Source organism: Candoia aspera, chromosome 3, assembly GCF_035149785.1.
Source record: "Candoia aspera isolate rCanAsp1 chromosome 3, rCanAsp1.hap2, whole genome shotgun sequence".
NCBI lineage: Eukaryota > Metazoa > Chordata > Lepidosauria > Squamata > Boidae > Candoia > Candoia aspera.
In genome coordinates, this window is record NC_086155.1 from 155,862,969 (window position 1) to 155,883,748 (window position 20,780).

General features: G+C 37.7%; 1 protein-coding gene across 2 annotated transcripts; it reads right to left on the bottom strand.

Annotated features, from left to right (window-relative positions):
* Positions 1-315: 315 nt before the first annotated feature.
* SEH1L (SEH1 like nucleoporin) lies at positions 316-19,946 on the bottom strand. 2 transcript variants are annotated; one of them, XM_063299073.1, is made up of 9 exons: positions 19,703-19,946; positions 18,620-18,670; positions 14,820-14,966; positions 12,381-12,592; positions 11,764-11,862; positions 11,152-11,292; positions 10,667-10,824; positions 5,423-5,576; positions 316-1,145 (listed from the first exon to the last, which is right to left on the bottom strand). In XM_063299073.1, exons 1-9 carry the CDS (start codon positions 19,811-19,813, stop codon positions 929-931), a joined length of 1,290 nt encoding a protein of 429 aa, XP_063155143.1. In that variant the 5' UTR covers positions 19,814-19,946; the 3' UTR covers positions 316-928. The 2 variants fall into 2 exon arrangements, with proteins under 2 accessions (XP_063155143.1, XP_063155142.1); XM_063299072.1 differs by having other exon boundaries at positions 316-2,736.
* Between the last annotated feature and the right edge of the window lie 834 nt (positions 19,947-20,780).

Consider the following 20,780-nt stretch of genomic DNA (forward strand, 5'->3'; position numbering starts at 1 on the left):
CAAAAATCTGGACCACTACTGGATCACAGCAAAGAGAGACTTCTAAATCTCTTCACTATTATCTACCAATTGTCCAGATTTTTGCAGCCTAATACAGTCCCACTACCCTCACCTGTCACTCCTCTTACTTAAAGGCTTTCTAGCACCTCCAGGAACCTTTTTTTCCAAACAAGCCACTGGCCATTGAGTGAGACAAGGCAGTAAATAAGGTAAGGTACTTAGTATAAATATAAAATCTTTAGTAAGGTACAACTCAGTATCATTTCTCAAACTTTTCCTTAAACTTTTTGAAATAAATGAAAGCAACACACTACATACTTTCTCAATGTTTTATTGACTTATTTTCATATAACTGTAGTGGATGTAATTATAAATGAACCAATTTGCAGAAATAACAAATATTCCTATTTTGTTGTAGGGATGCATACAAACAGTTTATTTTTGAACTCTCTTTCAGGAAATTGCCAGGGATGGAAAAAGGCTAAGGAATCTGATGAGCTAAAAGATTGATTCTTATGTTAAAAAACATAACGGTTTTTTTTTTCACTTCTACACTAATGGGCAGTTTTCTTGCAATCTGCATTCCATTTTAAGAAATTATTTCCAAACACAACATGCAATGCAAGGAGAATATTAACAGATTACAACAAATTGAATATTTTTAAATGATAAAATACTCTGTTTCACATAATTTATCCTGAATACTGCATTAGATTGAGAGTAATTTAATAGTAGAGAACTAGTATTTATTATCTGCAGAAGAACTAAACATAGTAGATTCAAAATACTATAGTCTGCATTACAGATCATACCTTTAAAAACCCACTCTGAATTCTGGCTGGAAAAAAATGTAAAAAAATCAAACAGCCAAGAGAAATGTGTTTTTTAAGCATGTGAGTAAGGCCTTTAATACAGCTTTAAATATGCATTAAACCCCTTCGTGTTCACGTAAGAGATTAAGAGGTCGAGAGACATATCGTCTGCGAGGGTGAGGAGATTGGAGATTGGCAGTGTCAGCATCGCAAGAGTGCTCTATCAGAGGAGGAAGAGGAGGAGGAGGAGGAGGTGGTGGTGGTGGTAAGAGCTGGGCATAACTGGACCATCTTGATCCAGCCCATGGGGAATCCAGAGGGGGAAAAAAATACCTGAAAACAATTCAGACAGGAACACCACACAGAAGGGAAAAACAGAAAGAATAGTAGTAAATACAAGAACCAGAGAGGAGAGACACGTGCTGGGACAAAAATGAAAGGACCAAAATCAAGTTCTTAGCTCAAATTACAATCAGTTTTTAAAGTCTGGAAACTATTCTGAAGGAAAATGATCATAGGAGACAACAGAAAATATGCCTTATGTTCATTGTAAAATGAATAAATTACATGTGAGTTAACTGTTTCTGAACTATCACATATCTTCTCACTTATTCCTACAAATGATGCTATTAACCACTGTTTTAATATAATTACAGAAACACAGGCACAAATTATTTATGCACATTGGTCTGCTGCATTTGCATCCAATTTAGATTAACTCTACTCAGATGAATAAATCAGACTTAAAGATAAACTGTTTTTACAATGTTAGATTTTCACTATATACAGAGTTATTCTTTTTCCATTGCAATAACGGTCTGTGTGCTTAAAAACATCTCTCTGGAGAAAACACGAGATAACCAAAGACTTCTGTCATTTCTTATGACTTACCCGTAATAGAAGAAAACTTTGTAATCTTTATAATCTTTGGAAATGTACATAAATTTACAGAACAGAATAGTAAAGTTAGTAAATTTTGAGAGAAGACATATATTTAAAGCCACACTGACATGCCACTATATAAAACAAGGCATTAACTGAATGTTTGCACTAGGACACCACTTCAGTTTATTTCAAGTAAACAACTGCACTGCACAGAGCAGGGTGTAAATACTCTGCAATGCAGGAACTGGTTGGGACCAAAAGATACTAATTCCCATACCAAATTAATAATACCATAGAACAAACATTCACTTGGAATAGATTTCCACCACAAAACCAGTAAGAGGAAATCTTACTAATTATTGCATGGAATCATGCCACTGGAACATGCAAATATCAGGTATGATCATTCCTATCAAGACAACTAAAAGTATGTTACTAATAGTTTTGTGATTTTCATCTGAAGTAGTAGTTCTGAAACAATACCAAAATAATTTGATACCAACTCTACAGCTGCCAAATTACAACGTGCCCACATTGTTTACGACTAGTTATGTTGTGTATTACAAATCCATTCACAAAACTGTAATTGTTAAGAGTCTAAAATGCCAAACAAAGTTAAAATGTTCAAAACATTTTAATGAAAAACAGTTACTTCAATTGCTTTACATTAAGGATTTATCTCCTAACAACCTTAGAATGCAAGGACAATAACCCTCTTTACATTAGTGAATTCCATCTTTCTCCTGCAATGTGTATTTTTGAGGGGAAGAAGTGGAATCCATAATTGGGCTCTTCCTATTACTTTTTTTTTGTTACAGATTCCAACAAGATCATACTGTGCTGGCTAGTAGAGTACATATATAGCATATTTTAAAAGAGTGTTTTGATTTGCATTTAGTAGTAGACAGATTGCTGGTGTCTTTGGAAGAGGTCAAACGGCGATGGGGAGGGGAAAAATATCGCTTTCCATTCCTGTGTGCATGCAACAAGCAGTAAAACAGCAAAGTTACTCCAGTTAGCTTGGTATCAGCTGTGCTTTCTGTTAAAAAGGACATAATACAAATGGAGAAGGGAAAATGCATAACAATTTTAGACACACATGGTTATAAGCACAATAAGAATACTGTAGAGCAGTAGTTGGTAGGTTGATTAATTCTCCAATCACTTTTCAAACTAATTACTTCTCTGTTAAGTATAAAACAATTACTTTGATCTTCTAACACGTTAGTAGTGTTACTTGAACTGATTAACAAAGTACCAAAACACTGAGCTCTAGAACCAGTAAAACACCTATCAACTTGTTCCTAAAAGTTAGAATTTACATTCCTGTTCTCATAAAATCTGTAGGAAATAAATTACGGTGTAGCTGTTTTGTTCTACTTTCAAGCTGCTATCAAAAAGCGAAATTATTTACAGATGATTTTTTTCACAAGTGTGTATGTATATCTTTGTTACAGACTTCCTATTCCTGAACCTGAAATCATGATTTATTCTGAAACAAGACCTTTGCACAATCTTAAGGGGGAAATATAAACAAGTATCCTGCTTAATTTAAGACTGGTAAGTAGTTGAAAGCAGTTTAATGAGTACAAGAACAGAAAGCAAAAATGTCTAAGAGCTTGTTCCATTAGTAAGCTTTTATTTCTTATTTTTCTTATGGAAATATATACAAAATATGGTATCTAGCTATCCCGAATATTGCAGCTCCAGAGCTTCTTCAGGTTCATAAGTAGCTATTAGGTACTTTTATTTTTCTCTTTCCTCGTGTTTGCTCAAGCTCCATCATTGTGACATAATATACCACAAGGAAACATAGCTAGAGTATGGAAATATTACTACAGATCAATTGTCTTCTGTCTCCTGTGTTTACCACCTGCCTCTTATGTCCAGAATCCAATTAAGAAAGCAAATATAGGGAAAATCGTACACATTAGTACAAAAAAGATAATGAAATAAGGGTGTATTTGTCTAAAAAACTGCAGCTATATTTTCTGAATGCTATAGAAAACTGCCCACTTTCATCAAGAGCATATGCTACCACCATATTTAACAATACCTTAATTTTATAAAATATCTCCACCTATATTTGTAAAAAAAAAAATGGTAACAAATCTATCACATGTGAACTGTATTGTTTCTATCAAATGTGGCTATTATAGCTATTTCCAACTCCAATGGCAGTCCTAAAAAGTCAGTAAGCCAGTGACAACTCATGTACTGAAAGTACTTGAACAAATTGGTTCTCAAATAAAGAAGAACTGAAAGAAGATCCTATTCCCAAAAGTTTCAGGATGTAAGAATATGAAAAATATCAAGTCAGAGAGACCCTGCAAGATCAAGCCAAAGCCCATCTTTTTTTTTTATCCATTCAATCATGTCTGATCCCGAGACTGCCTGGAAAAGTCCCTGCAGTTTTCTTGGCAAGATTTTTCAGAAGTGGTTTGCCATTGCCTTCTTCCCAGGGCTGAAAGAGTATGACTGGCCCGAGGTCACCCAGCTGGCTTTCATGCCTAAGGCACAACTAGAACTGTCTCCCAGTTTCTAGCCTGATGCCTTCACCACTACACCAAACTGACTCTCTTAAAGCTCATCTTAGTTCTACCTATTTTTTCTCACAGTGGCCAACCATGCCTCTGCAACGCTTATAAGCAGGAAACTGAGACATATCCCTCATCCACTGTTGTTCCCCTGCAAGTGGAGAAACATGTTATCCACCTGAGATATTGTAGAGTCTTCAAGACTAATAAGCTTTGGTAAACCTTCTGAATTTATTCAATGCCCCTTGAAGCCACCCAAGCTATTGGCTATTACACCTTCTAATGAATTCCACATTTAGTTATATTCTATGTGAAGAACTACTTCTTTCATCTGTACTAAACCTCCTTCCAGTCAGTGTCATTGGACAACCCATCCTAAAGCGCTTTAAGAGGAAGAAGAATGTCTCCCTGCCCACCTTCTCCATGTCTTGCATGATTTTACCCATCCTGATCATGTCCCTTCTAAGTTGCCTTTTTCCAAGCTAAAGAATCCCATCTTTTGCTTGTATAGAGGTTACGTTGCTTGATAATTTTTGGCCATCTTCTGCACCTTTTCCAGCCCTCACATTTTGTTTTAAACATAATGGCCAGAATGCAGATAGACAATAGAGTTGAATTTATTTATCACATTTCTTCATCACCTATCTCGGCAAGCGAATCTAGATATTAAAAGGTTGGCAAATTTTATTTTATTTTCCCCCATGAAGTCTAGCATGGAATTTGGTTGAAAGACAGCAAGATAATTAGCGGTCAGTTTATTATAGGGAAATGAGATAGTTATTGTAAACAGGAAAAAAAGTAAAATAATGCTTCCCACCCCTGCCTACCCCAAATTATTGCATATCAGCATTTGAAGTAGATGAATAATAAATGAAAGAATGCCTAATTTCTCCAAGGTCATCTACCTTTGCATCTTATTTAACCTTGGATGGATTCTCATCTGATCAATAAATGCCTCAGGTTGCCTTATTATATTAACCCATATTTTGTCTGTTATGTATATTAGAACAGCCTTGGTGCAGCACTAAGTAGGACAAGCGTAACTGAACTACTGAAGTGATTTTTTTTAAATTAAGCAAGAATGCATATAAAAACCACAGACATGGTCAACTTTTTAGTGAGATCAAATCAGATACTTAGAGAAATAGGAACTTTAAGGTTGTGGAGTTTCCATAAAAAGAAACCTACCTGCCAACAGATGTTCCATTGACTGAATTCTGGAGGGTTGTAGTTGCTGTGCCAACAGGAGCATTAAAAACTCCCTGCTGCATGGAGCTAGCATTCACTGGACTTCCATTGCCTTTCAGTATTCCAGTGCACTTCCAGTTATCCATGTAATTAGCTAAATGGAAATCCACAAATCCCATTTGCATTTTTACCAGCAAGTTCTACTTATGTAGTTACAGTTAAAATTATGTGGTTTTATATATATATATATATATATATATATATATATATATATATATATATATTATATATTGTTACATTTACATAAGTGCTTATGTAGATCACAATATTTCATTTAGTCGATACTTAATTGTAGCAAACACAAATTCAGCAAGAGCTTCTGCCACCAAATTAGTGTATACCTCCATTAACAATAACAAAACCACTTAAAATTTCTGTGTTTTATTATTTTTATCAAAATTTTGAAGAAAAAATGAATTAAACATCCTATCACTTAATTCTTACTAGTGAGGATTTAGCAAATCATTATACAGAATACTCTGATTATAATTATCCAATAGGGCAGAAATAAAAGAATTTAATTTTCCGTGGGAAAATCAGTATCTGGTGAACATCAGTTTATTCAGTTAGATGACCCTTAAAATAATTAAAATGAATTTAATAGCAAGACTGTACAGCAAAACTAATATATAGCCTCTGAGGTTTAAGGGATGGTGCAAGGATTAATGGTGTTGGAAAAGGGAGGTTTTTGCCATCATTGGTCCCAAAAAGAGATAGAAATCACCTAGACCAGGCCTGCACAACATCTGGCCCACCAGCATTTTTTTAAAAAAAGAATAGATTCACTGCTCCTGCCCCCAAAGACACAGCCTTATTTTATTGAATGGCTATAGTAACAGAATCTCGCCAGCTTGGCTGTGTTTTTCCTTCCCTCCCTTACACCCAGGAAGTTGGGGGGGGGGGCAGTCTGAGTCTCTTTCCTTTCTCTTCGCCCTGGGCTCAAAGCATGCTTATGCACTTGTTATCTTAATGTTTTTTGGATAATTTCTCCAAGATCATCTCCCTTTGCATCTTATTTACCCTTGGATGGATCTTCATCTCATCAATAAATGCCTCAGGTTGCCCTACCATACTAACCTAATCCCATTGTTTCTTTTGCAGCCATTAGCCAGAAGTGATTGCTTCTGCCCTATTGGATAATTATAATCAGAGTATTCTGTATAATGATTTGCTAAATCCTCACTATGGGCTAGTGAAGAGAACTTCCTGGTTACTACATTACAGTGAATTTCAATACATTTATAACTTATTTTTCTGCCTTTACTATGCTCAGTCACCAACTTCAGTGCCCAATGTTATTCAAGGCCAGTGGGATTCTTGGAAGTATCTGCATTTTTCATCATTGTAGTTTGTGAATGCAGCCACAATAAAAAGAGTATAATTTCTACATATTATTCAGACTTACGAGTGGCTTATATTATATTGTATTTGTTTTTATGACAATAAATATTAACATTTTATAAATGAGAATTGAATTTTGGACTGCAGAAGACTAAAATTTAAAATATTATGATCCCATATAGTCCATAAATACTATACTAAAATGTTGAAGCAAGAGAAGTACAATTCAGTACTAACTAGGGGTACTCAGAAGGAAATCTAATGAAGTTCAAAATAACTAGATTCCTAGCATTGGTTCTGTAGTCCCAGTTCTTCAATAATTCAGAAAGAATATAAATACATAAATTTTGGAAATGTGCCCAGCAGGGTTTTGGGTGTGGCATCAGCCGAGACTCGAAGCAGGGTTGGAAATGTGGCAATTGACATCTGTGAGTCTCGTAAGGCTTTCAGGAGTGCTGCTCCACAGGTTGCCAGATGTGAGACCCTGTTCGTTAAGTTGGGCTCTAGTGATCAGTTGGGATTGTTGCTACTGTACCAGCCTCCCTGCTGCATAGCAATCTCCCTGCCTGAGCAGCTTGATTCCATTTCCAGGTTGGCGGTGGAGTTCCCCAGACTTGGTCTTGGGAGACTTCAATCTGCCCTCTCTGGAAGTGGGCCTTTTTCAATTCAATTTCAATTTTATTACAGCCCTAAGGCCAGATACAATCAAAATATCTAATAATAACAGTATTACATCCATATACAGTATATACATACACACATACACACAGAAAAACAGTAAGTATAATAGGATCTAAAAATAATTAAGAACAAAGATACTAAAAGAAATCAAAATAGAATACTACTATAAGAAATTCCAAATTTAAGTAATGGTGCAGCGTATCATACAGATGGTAGCACAAAACAGGGCAACTTGGGAGGATATTTTTGAGTCCTTGTCTGAAAGAAATAACGTTAAATAGAAATCACATGGGCCTATCTCAGGTCATCCAAGGCCTGACACAGGACAATGGTCACACACCTAATCTGGTTTTCCTGTCAGAGCAGTGGCAATGTGATCTGGAACTGGGGGAGCTTTTAGTGTCCCCCTTGTCACAGTCAGATCATGCCCTGATTACCATACAGTTCTCTGGTGCCACTATCTAGCACAGGGAGGCAGAACCTATAAGATCAGTCTACCCTCTGCAACTGTTGGCCTGCAAGGCTTTCAGAGGGAGCTGGGGAGTGTTCCTGCCGGTCTGCTACATGGTCCCTCTGAAGCCTTGGTTGCCGCTTGGAACAAGAGGGCGGCAGATGCTTTGAATCAGATTGTGCCTATCCAACCTCTCCCCTCTTGCCAGTCATTCTCCATGATTCATGGAAGAGCTGAGGAAGATGAAATGGGAGAAGAGACGGCTAGAGTGCCACTACCACTCAATGAGGGACAAACTCAACTGAGCATGGGTTAGAGCCACTATTAAGGCCTACCTACTGCCGGTAAGGGTGGTGAAGCAATAATACATCTCCACCCTTATTGTGTCTGCAGATAGCTGTTCCACGGCCCTCTTTAAGGTGATACGTGCCCTCTTGGGTAGAGAGGGCTTGGAAATCCCCCTGCAGGGTGTGGAAGAATTTGCTTAGCATCTGTTGGACAAAGTCACTCAAATTTGTTTGCAGTTGGATGCCAGCCTTGTCGGTGCTCAGGAGATGCCCAGGGTGAAGTCTTGCCCTGTTATCTGGGAACAGGTTGAACCTGTTGGACCTAAGGAAGTGGACAGGGTCTTCGTGACTGTGAGCTCGGCCACCTGCTCTTTAGATCCATGCCCCTCCTGGGTAACTGAAGCTGCCTGGGGGGTGTTGTGCAAGTAGGTTCTAGCGATGGTGAATTCTTTCTTGGGTGGGGGTGCTGTTCCTTCACCTCTTAAGGAGGACTTGGTACACTCTCTCCTCAAGAAGCCATTGCTGGACCCCACCATACTGGGCCACAGCCCTGGGTATGAGACAGAAACAGCATTATGGTGCTTTTAGATGATCTCTGGCAAGAGCAGGATGGGGGTGGTGCATCCATCTTCACTTTCCTTGACCTCTCAACAGCCTTTGATACCATCTACCGTAGTATCCTTCTGGACTGGCTCTGTGGATTGGGGGTGGGCAGCACTGCATTATGCTGGTTTTCCTCCTCTCTCTAGGGTCGATACCAGTCGGTGGTGATGGGGGAGAGAGATCCTGTCAGCCTCTACTATGTGGGGTGCCACAGGGCTTGGTGCTCTCTCCTCTCCTATTTAACATCTACATGAAGGCACTGGGTAAGTTCATCTGTCACTATGGGGTGAGGTATCATCAATACACTGATGATACCCAATTGTACATTTCTGCCCCTGGCGAATTAAGCAATGCTGTAGATGTCTTATCCTGGTGCCAGGAGGCTATGGGGGTCTGTATGGGGAACATAGGCTTCAACTGAACCCTGACAAGACTGAGTTGCTCTGGGTTTTTTGGCCTGCCAGTCCTGGGACATCATTGGTACTGGATGGGGTTTCACTGCCCCAGACAGATCCAGCGTGTAAATTGGAGGTCCTTCTAGATTTATGACTCCTGCTTGAAGAGCAGGCGGCGGTTGTGGCTAGGAGGGCCTTTGCACAACTTCATATTGTGCACCAGTTGTGCCCATTCCTTGATTGGGAGGCTCTGTTCACTGTCACGCATGCCCTGGTCACCTCCCAGGTGGACTATTGTAATGTGTTCTACATGGGATTGCCCCTGAAGAGTATCCAGGAGCTTCAGCTGGAACAGAATGTGGAAGCGTGGGCAATTATGTGTTCCCTTAGAATGACACACATTACACCTTTGCTCTGCAAGCTGCACTGGTTGCCAGTTTGCTTCTGGGTGTCATGCTCCCCAATCAAACATTCCCAGAGCATCTGATCAAACTTGCATGCATGAATGGAATCAACACGTGTCGAATCTTGCGAGTCACTGAGAATGGGAGGGGGGCAAGCCAGGAGTATGAAACCATCTTGTTTGGACTATCTCTGTCATTCAAGGTCAGGCTGCTGAGAGCCGTTGGAGACATCTGCATGAAGCTGAACGAACTGACCTAAATAAGGGGTCTGCATACCGAAAGGGGGAGGGATTGGTTTCATTGGACTGTTTAACCTGGGGAAAGTGCGGGAATTTCTATTTGCAACTTTTTCACTGTACTGCATACTACAACTCATTAAAGAGATTTCTACTTTTATCACTTATGAATCAAATTTAATGGGAACTAAGTAGGGCAGTCATCATACTGGGTCCGATTCAAGGTGCTGGTTTTGACCTTTAAAGCCCTTCATGGCATGGGGCTGGGTTATTTGAGGGACTGCCCCTTCCCGATTATATCTGCCCATCCCATCATATCTGGCAGAATAGGAATGTTGTGGGTCCCATCAACTAAGGAGTTACATCTGGTGGGACACAGGAGACAGGCCTTTTCTGCTGTGGCACCTGCCCTGTGGAACATTATCACACACGCACCCCGTGAGAATGGCCCCTTCTCTGCCATCCTTCCAGAAATCCCTCAAAATTTGGCTATGTCAAGAGGCCTGGGTGTCTCAAGGGAATGGTGATCTGCTGAGTAGCTCCGCTGCTTGGTTTATCCAATGCTCTCACCTAGCCTTTTTTAATAATATCAAGACTTTTTAAAATTTTTATGAATTAGCAATTGTTCAAGATATAATGATAGTGTGTTTTAATATTGTTATTTTATGGTTTTGTTGTATGCCACCCAGATTCACGTTCTGTGAGATGGCCAGTCATATAAATGTGTGTGTGTGAGTGAGGGAGAGAGAGAGGGAAAGGGAGAGAGAAAACTGAAGAAATGCTTACCCTTCCAAAGCCTTACACATCCATCATCACCTGAAGATGCAAGTACTGTGCCAGTAATATTCCAGCTTACACGCCAGACTTGGGAATTGTGATTATCAAACTGGGCCACTAACTGAACCTCAAATTTTGTCAATCCAGATGAAGTACTCAGTTCTTTTCTATTAAAAAAAGTACACATCTGAATTGTACTTTAGACTACTCGATACATTCTGCTTTAAAAATTACGTTGTTTCATTTTAACACATTCATAATAAAGAATCCTCAATAATGTTTCAGCAATATCATAATACATTTAAATCTGAAAAATCAGAGCAAAACATTGATTAGAATGTATTTTCCCTTTGTGAGTTGCAACAAAATAATTATTAAAGAGTTAAATGCTAAATAAAATTACTAGATTCTCAACAAGAACTACTTATCTAATCTTTGAAAACAAAGTTATATACAAATGTTTCCATATTAAAGGACCTGCTTGAAAAACTTACCTTAGCGGTTTTAATGTGAAAATTCGTACATCTTTGGTAGCTACTGCCAATATATGGAAGGACCTTCCAAGGTTTGGAGCAAATGCAATATCATGAACAGGATCTGTGACTGTCATCAGAGTTTCCACCTTTGCATACTTCCTAAGTAACATATAAACAGAGTATTTATTCCCTTCGATAAGATACGTTAGATGTCCCAGAAAGTTTCCTTTCTGGAAAAATCATTATAACCAAATTCTTTCATGTAAGTTTAATTTTTCAAGGAATATATTCTACTTAAGAATTTACATTTGACCTTTTTTAACAGATTCCAACTAGTATCAATAGAATAATAAACAGATCTCATCTCATTTTGGGTATTGTGATAGAGGATTACTATTTAAGAAATTGACTCATAGAATTATATTCTCAGAACTTTTTTCTTTGGATCTTCACTGTAGCTATAGAACCAAAAACATATTAAGAACTAATGCGTGGTAACCATTTACTGTATTTCATATCCCAAATGACATTTTTAGTAATTTTTATTCATATGAATACTTCAATAATGTTTCAGCAATACGATAACACATTTAAATTAGTTATAGAAGTAGCTGTGTTTTTTCCTCTCACCTGGTATTTTCGTTATATTCATATATCTGCACTTTAGCCAGTATATTAGGACTACCATCATCACTTCCTACGGCTATCATAGGAGCATGAGCACGAGAACTATAATTAAAAGTGAAATATTATTAGATAAGATTTTAACAATTAGAACTATAACAGAATTACTCTAAAACTCTTTATGGGTAGTAAATCCAAAATTCTGCCTGCGTCATTCATAGACTAAGTTCATACACTGCACTGAAACTTAATTTGGTTTGTTTTTTTCTTAGCAGTGCAATGTGTGATGCCAATTGTAGCTTATTCCACAAACAACAGTTAAGCAAATCATGCTTAATTTTGAGTAAAATGTTCAATAGGTTCATATATTTTCTTCTTCCTAACCTACATTTTGAGATACTTTTAATTGAAAATAATTTTCCAGAGCCTCAGAACAAGTCACTTGCATCTCTGCTGACTGATCCTTCAACCATAGATCCAAATTTTCTTCCAGTTCTAACATCTCTGTACTAAAACCTATGATTTTATATGCTGGTTGCAGAAAAAAGATGCATACGAATTAGTCACAAATTAAGAGGTTTTTTTCATGATTCAGTGGTTTTTCTAAAGAACCAATAACTTACCTTGAAGGGTTCCAAGAAATACAACTGCAGCTTAGTTTGCATGAAATTTCATGCTGAAGTGACCACTGACTGAGATTCATAACATCCGGAGCTTCGTATACTCTAACAACTCCATCTGCTGAGCATGTTGCTAACATGAGACCCACATGTTTAGGAGCAAACTTGACATCTGTAACTGATGTCCTGCTATCAACCAACGTAGTCCTCTTTACCTATAAATAGCGCAGTTGATAGGAGGAGAATTATTAATGTATGATTGTTAAAAGTATGATTATAATTTCAAATATAATTTTAGTCATCGTGTTAAGAAAATAGGGATTTTGTAGTAGAAAACTTATAAGCTAGTTACCAAAGGGGGAAAAAATGATTGCTTAATATTTCAAAATGGGAGGAAAAAAAATCCCTGAGTGCTAGAAAAGAAAATGAGTAAGTAATATTAAGGGATCTATTTATGTATGGAAAAAAAAAAGACATGAAGCATTTTTCACTAAGTAAAAATAGCTAATACCTCTAGGAGGCTGTCTTCATAGATAGTAGGTTTTGTTTTCTTGGCTGTTGGATTTATTTAGATGAAATTTGCCAAAGTGGCTCACTTTAGTAGAAAAACAGCAGTACTGCCTACCATTCAAATACTGTTTCATCACAAATATTCACCAAGCTACTCTGTGCAATATTGATGGAGTGAAGTGATACACAATGCTTTTGTTTAAATTTATAATTTAAAATTTAATTTTATTTAAATTTTTAAATACTATTTCAGATTATTAGTTAAGATCAATTGTAAGGTGGTAAAGGAAGATGAGGCAGTCACTGCACAATGGTTATTCCATCTTTCCTCTGCTAGGTTAGTTGGAATTCCTGGGGATATGGAATGTGGAATGTGTTTGTACTTTCTTTTGATCTACAAATCTTGCAGTCGCTGAGAAACAGAACAGCAAGTATTTTTTTTCTATAAGAGATTATACACACTGATTGGGTTTACGCAATGTGCCAAGCCAGAAACAAATTACACTACAATTATGGTTCATTCCATTTATTTAATTATCATATAATTATCTGTCCAATAATCAAAGTTCTCTGGATAGGTTGCCAACTTATTTAAAACATTAAACATTTCTAAAAGTATTTAAAAAGAGAAAAATTAACCATGAAAATGATAAAATGCAACAAATAAATATAGATGGCCCTAGGGTTACGACCACTCATTCAGCAACCATTCAAAGTTACAGTGGCAATAAACTAGGGGGACTTACGACTGGTCCTTGAAGTAGTGGCTGTCACAGTGTCCCTGTGGTCACATGATTGCGATTCAGGCACTTGGCAACCGGCTTGCACTTATGACAGTTGCCGCATCCTACAGTCACGTGATCACTATTTGCAACCTTCCCTGCTGGCTTCCCACAAGCAAAGACAGTGGGGAAGCTGGAAGGAGGTCATAAGTTGTTCTGGTACATTGCTCTGGCTGCTTTTTCTCCCGAGGAGCAGCCAGATGGCAGGGCAAGTGTGAGCCCCAGACAGCCGCCCTCGCACTGGTCTGTAGCATCTACCCGCACCTGCACTCAAGCTGGGCCGTAGCAACCACCTTCACTCAGGGAGCCGTTCACACTGCCGTGCCTCCACCCCAGCCAGGCCCAGCATATTCCCTTCAGCAGACAAAGCCCTGCTGCCCTGTCGCGCACATCACAGGGATGTGTCCTCGCCATGCACCAGGATCACAGCCAGCAACAGAAGACGATGGCAAAAGTCAGCTGGGGGCAGTGGAGAGCGGTGAGGATAAGCAGTGGCAGCAGAGTGCAGGGTGGCCAAAAGCGAAGAAATGGGGGTGAGATAGGTGGGCAAGGGGACCTGAAGCACGTGATGCAGTTGTAAATGCAGGCCGGTTGCCAAGCATCTGAATTTTGATCATGTCACTATGGGGGTGCTGCAATGGCCATAACTTCGAGTACCAGTCGTAACTACCATTCATCATAACTTTGAATGGTCATTAAGCAAGGATTACCTGTATGTATAAACAAAAATCTGCTAGGATTTGGCTTCTAACTTCTTCCATGAATGAAACAGAGGCTGGATTTACACATCACACTGACCCATAATGGGATTTTTTTTTTAGTTTATCTTAGCAAGTTTTATGAAGCCAGCTTTCCCAGTTCCTTTTAGAGTCTCCCATATCCCTTTCTAATCTTCTCCTGAGAGTTCAGAAGCCCCAGTGATGATTTATGTAGTTGCAGCTGAGACTGAATTCAACAGAATTCACCCATCCTTTGCAAATAGAAATATGGAAATTACCAATATAGAACAAGTTTGTTGTTTACACTAAAAAATACTCTATCAATCTGTTAACTTGTATATTTTGTTTGCTAAACTTCATTATCAAGGATATCATGAACAGATTCTAAATATGAATGGCATATTCTAAATTGGCTATTTTTCAAACCTTACCCAGTGACTTTGCCCCCGAAGTTTATCATTTGATTCCCCTACTATTTCTTCCCAAACAGCAGCTGTTCTGTCAAAAGAGCAAGAAGCCAAGACTTGTCCAAATTCCGGATGTGCCCATGTCACACGCCACACAGATCCACTGTGTGTCTGCAGAATTAAGATGAATTAAAATTTATATGCTGGGTTCACAGAATATGTTGAGACAATAATTCAACCATAAAACTGAACAATCATATCTAACCTCATGTTCGGTTAACCTATGCAAATCTTCTCCCAGAATAAATGTTACAACAGAAGATATTTTAGTTTATGTATTTATCAAATTTGGGAGGGGGGACATAACAGGAGCACAAATTAAATAAGCAATGTTATTTTAAACAATCCCTTTGACTAATCAATTTTCAAAGCTGTAGCTATTTAGTGAAAAAATAGGATCAACATCCACATATCTAGCCAGACCAAACATCTCATGAATTAGTGCTTTGTTCTAGCCCTCCCATGTTTAGTTAGCAGCCACTATCACTCTTATGTTACAAACATATATTGTAAAAGGAAGAATTGGAACCATCACCTTAGAACCTTCATAGCAATAGTTAAACAAGGTGGTGAGCAAAAGAGAAAACAAAGATAAAAAGACAGCAATAATAGACTATACATCTAGGCTATACATACATAAGGAAGAACAGGATACACGCTTTTATTGTAAGTTATAGGAGATAGAAAGGAGATGTGATACTTGAGCATGTGTGCATAGCATGCCTAGAAGAATTATAGAATTGGTAGAAATCTTGAAGGCCAGCTAATATTAATTTACAATTCACATAAAAAGATGCATATGTAAAGTCCATGACACATGGTCACCCATCCAATGCTTAAACACTTCTGGCAAAAGAGAAACCCCCTACTGAGACACTCTGTTCCATTACAGAATAGTTCTTAACATTAGGAATTTTCCCTTCATCTTTAACAACAACAACAACAAAAAGAACAAAAACAAAAACCCATTAACAACAACCCAGGAATGTTAAGTAAATATTCTAAGTACTTGTCCATACAAAGTCTACATCTATAGGCAATCCGCTTATATGTGGAAAGTACAATCAGGTCTTCAATCCATTGAATAAATAAGGCCATACATTTATCTTTCCGTCACTGCACTATCAGTCTTTTGGCCATGGTAAGGGCACGGAGAATCCATTTGCATTGTCCAGTTGTCAAATTCCATGTACTAGGTATATAATCAAGAGAATAATATCCTCTGAAAATTTTAGCTTTGGTCGCATAATCATAATCCACTACTTTCTCCCAAAACTTGGTAAGTACAAGACATTGTAGAAAATATACTGTATTTTAAAGAAGCATTATCCTTATTACATCTCCAACAAAATGCTTAGACAATCCTTTTCTATACAAATGTAATGGAGTCCAATAAACTCTAAATATTATTTTTTGTTGCTTAAGTTGTAGTTTGAGGTCCACTGACACTCTTGCTATAGAAGTTAAGACACTCTCCCATTGTCTAGTCAATATACTGCTGTTGTTCAGTCGTTAAGTCATACCCAACTCTTCGTGACCCCATGGACCTACTGTAGGAACCTCTAATTCTTTATTCTACTCATTTCTTAACATCTGCATATCAAATTGATGTATTGATAATATCTATAAAAACTAATAGTAGGTTTTTTAGTTTTAAAGGATTTAACAAATTGTTCTAGTATCTCAGGTGTCTCAGAAGCTGAAAATCCTGCTGGTCCAAACAACGTTAACAAATGTTGTAACTGTAACTATTGCCATTGGGTTACATCTGATAGATATTTATCTCTTAACACAGAGTATGTTAAAAATTCATCTTCATCATCTATCAGTTGGTCCACAGTCAATATCCCCACTTCCAATTTTTCCTTATCACCATCTTTTTCCCAATTTTTAAAGTTGGTTTTTTCCATAAAGGTCAATTTGGCATGGGAAAAAGGGTCAAATCTTTTATTAGACATTACATTCCATAACTTTCTAACTGATGTGTTTCCAGAGATACTAGAGTTTTAGTATATTTAGATCCTAATACTGTCCTTTGAACCAAAAGTGCTATATATGTATATTCCAAAGTATCCCAAATCAGAAAACTAATACCAGTTGGCTTCCAGTATTTAATACTTGACAATAGGAGAGCATGATATATAGCTCCAGATTCGGAAAGCTGAATCCTTCCTCATTAATTGGTAACTGCATTTTCTGTAAAGATATTCTCAGAATTGAAGAAGCCCATAGAAATTTGCTAAGAATTTATTTTCTGAAAATATTTTCCAGATATATAAACAATATGGGACTCGTTTATACAAAATACAGGTGGTTAAAAAAACAAACTTGATAGTCATATAAATGTATTAGAAATATATACATACTTGAATATTATTTACATTAGGTAAGTATTTATAGAATTGTAACTTCACTGTTATGACCTATCATACTATGTTTTTTCTTTGTTGTATTTCTTTCAGTTTTGTTAAAGCACTTTTTACAGTATGTTTTTTTCTCTTCTTTGACAATGTATGTATGTATCTCCATCATTATTACCTTTTGTGATTTGCTGTTTTCTTTCTCTTTTATTAATTAAAAAGCAATAAAAAGAAATAAAAAAGTAAACATTCTAAGTAAAAAATTATAAACTGTTATAACTTCTTAGCTGCTCCACAATTCGTTAGAATTCACAGAGGACTCATCTGGCACCTCCCACAATATTCTGCATTTAAAGCAGAATAGAATGGGTGCTCCTTCTGCCTTTGTAAAGGCAAGGTGTAAAAGAAGAATGCCATATCCCACCCCCCAAGTTTTTCTATGCATGCCACAAGACAAAACATAGGGCAGGGGCACAGCTCTCATATTAAGGCAGAGGCTTTTTCCTTCCCTAAAACGTAACACGTAAGAGATCTGCTAATTTCTGTGCACTTAGTTATGTGTGTACGCATGAGAGGAAGAAAGGCAAAGCTAGAATCTCTGTAGAGCTAGAAATTCCAGCCATGGCAAATTTTCTATCAGCAAGATCTCTGGAAGCTTCAGTTCTGAAGAGTCTAAATATAAGAAATGTGACCCTGTGTGGAAAACCCAAGAAAAATATAAGGTTTCAAGAGAAAGAAATATGGAAATTCAGTCCTATGACTTTGGTGAACTTACACATCACAGAGATTAGCCCCGCATTTAAAAATAAAATAATTTATAGTGGGAATAAGCAATATAGTGTCTGTGGCCACTAGCAAACCTGCAGACAACCCACAAGGCAAGTGCCCTACCTTGCCTGCTGTAGCAGAAAGTATCCAGAGCACTAGATAGAAAGCAAGAAATACCAATTGCCCTATTAGTAAATGGCCATCAATCATGAGAGCAATATTGTGAAAATGCAAGCTGTAATAATGGCAGCCATTATATAAAAGTTCACATAACATATTCTCAAAATTCTATTTGTATCCACTAGTCCAAAAATATTGTCTGTGCTTAATATTATCCCAAAAGACTGCAATCCTAAACATTTAAAATTGAGTCCTATGTGAGGATTGTAACAGCAAAAACTTGGATGCACTAGATGACAGCAAAGAATTAAGAGTTTCTGTATCTCTTTGTCCTCTTGTGATCATCCAGATTTTTGCAGATCAGATCGAACAGCCCTAGTCCCATTGAACACAAAGAAAATTACCTTTAGGAAGGCATCACAGGATTGCCATTTTAGAAACCATTGTTTCCGTTCATTATTGTTTTACATGTCAAGTAATATTCTATATAACACCATATTAGATTCACGTTCCTACCTTCCAACTGGCAGTACAATGCCATTCTCCATTTTCACCTTTGTCCCAAACCTATTAAGACAGACAAGTTTCATTATAAAATGAAGACATAAATGAGTCTTCATAACAGGTCTTGTAGAAAATCTTATCAGAATGAGACTTCATAAGCACTCCAGTTAGATCCCAGGTCATATATAAGTGAAATAAGAAGCTGCACATATTCTTAATAGATAGAACAAAATCAAGTTCAGAAGCATTTCCTTCTGAGTAAACAATCTTATGACTAAGAATTTTTGGCTTCACAATTCTGCCACTATTTAACTACAGCATAATAACCTTTGGCTATTTAAATCTCTCCAATTATAAAATGATTTAGGTCACAGGAATACTTTATGGCTTACTGTTTTGGTTTTTTGTTAGCTCAAAAACCTCTATGAAATAAGGACATGAAGGGTACCATTAGGGTTTGTTTATATACCACACTAAGGACAGAACATTCACCTCATGGTTTTTACCTAAGATTTGAGGTTTACCATTCCCTCTGAATTTGCAGAAAACAGTCTTTGAAACAAAAGTCCATTATAGTTTCAAATTCCAATTACTGTAAGTACATGGCAGCTGCTCCAAATTAAGAGAGCATGGTTAATCTATGGGGATAAAACAGCAATGTGCACATTCCCATTAATCATTCCCTTTGCCTTAAGCACAACACTGGGTTACTAAATCAAATTACAGTTGGCTGGATTCAAACCTACTAAACCACAAACAGTGGCTTCCAATTCAAACCATAACAGCTGTGTTCACACAACATGCCAAACCCAAATTCTACCCCCCTCACCGTTCAGTTTAGCATGCAGTGCAAACCCAGCCAAAGTGGCCTTTCCTTTCCTTATTAAAATGCTGCCTTGAAATGCGGTTCCCAATATAGAATTCCGTTAACCTACTCACAGCAACTGCACCTTCTACCAAACCAAGTTGGGGCGTAGGCACCCTATAGGAAAACTGCGACTAGCCTGAACGAGTATATTGACTGGCTCATCCTCATAAATTAGTCAAAAAAGAAAAGACTTTCGACCTTGGTCTGGCCCCCATCCTTCTCCACACCTTAACACTCTGGTCACTAGAGCAAGTCGCCATGCGCCGCCCATGGAAGTCAAAGGAAACATCATGGATGAGGTCGCGGTGATCAGCCGCAATGCTGCGCGCCACGAACATTCCGACGGCCTCGCCGTCTGCGTCAAGAAATGTTTCTTTCTTCAGGAGAATCAGCAAAACCGGCTATCTTCTTTCACCTCAATCCTCTACGAAAATGAATTCTCTTTCCCGCAGCTCAAGCGCGCCCGGCTCACAATAATTGCGTTAAGCGTCGTGCTGTCGTCAAAAGTAAGCGACCAATCGCTTTCATCAGTAACTCTTACGCTCTTTCCCTATTAGACCAGTGAAGCTCAACTTTAAGACGCGTGGACTTCTACCTCCAGAATTCCTAGCCTGAATCCCGGAATTCTGGGAGTTGAAGTCCATGCGTCTTAAATTGCTGAGGCTGAGAAACACTGCCTTAAACGGAAACGGACACAGCCTCGGAAGCTTACGAGAGAGATTTAGCCGAAGTCTAAAAAGGCACGTGGAATATGGGGTTATAGGTGTGAAGCCTTTTCTAGCAGCTAGAGTTATCGCTGATTGAAGCCCTCCCCACAAACCCGTAGCACACTCATAAACACTTTTGTTTTAAAGAGACGAATTCCAGTAAAAATAATCAAGATTCTTGTAACTGTTGAAACAGGCTGGCATTCTATACGTACTTACAGAGAGTAAACCCATTTGAATTCAATCGGGCTTACATGAGCAGCTGAATGAGAGTGCACTCTTATGTAGCAATCCTATGTACATCTGAATTCAGTGAGGCTTTCTAGTAGATCAATGAATAGTGACACTGCAATATATGTATTACATCAAACATTTTGGTCATCTAAAGTATATTCTACAACTCTTAATCTTTAAAATGCTATATACCTTATTTTTCCTGCCACAAAATAATAAGAGTATACCCAGGGAAAGCAGTAACTTTGTTTTCTTACAGGCACACTGTATACATTAGAGTCCACTGGAACTAATTCAATGCATCATATAATGGGGGCTGGCCCTAAACCAATAGGTTAAAATAAATCTTTTGGTAAACTACCAA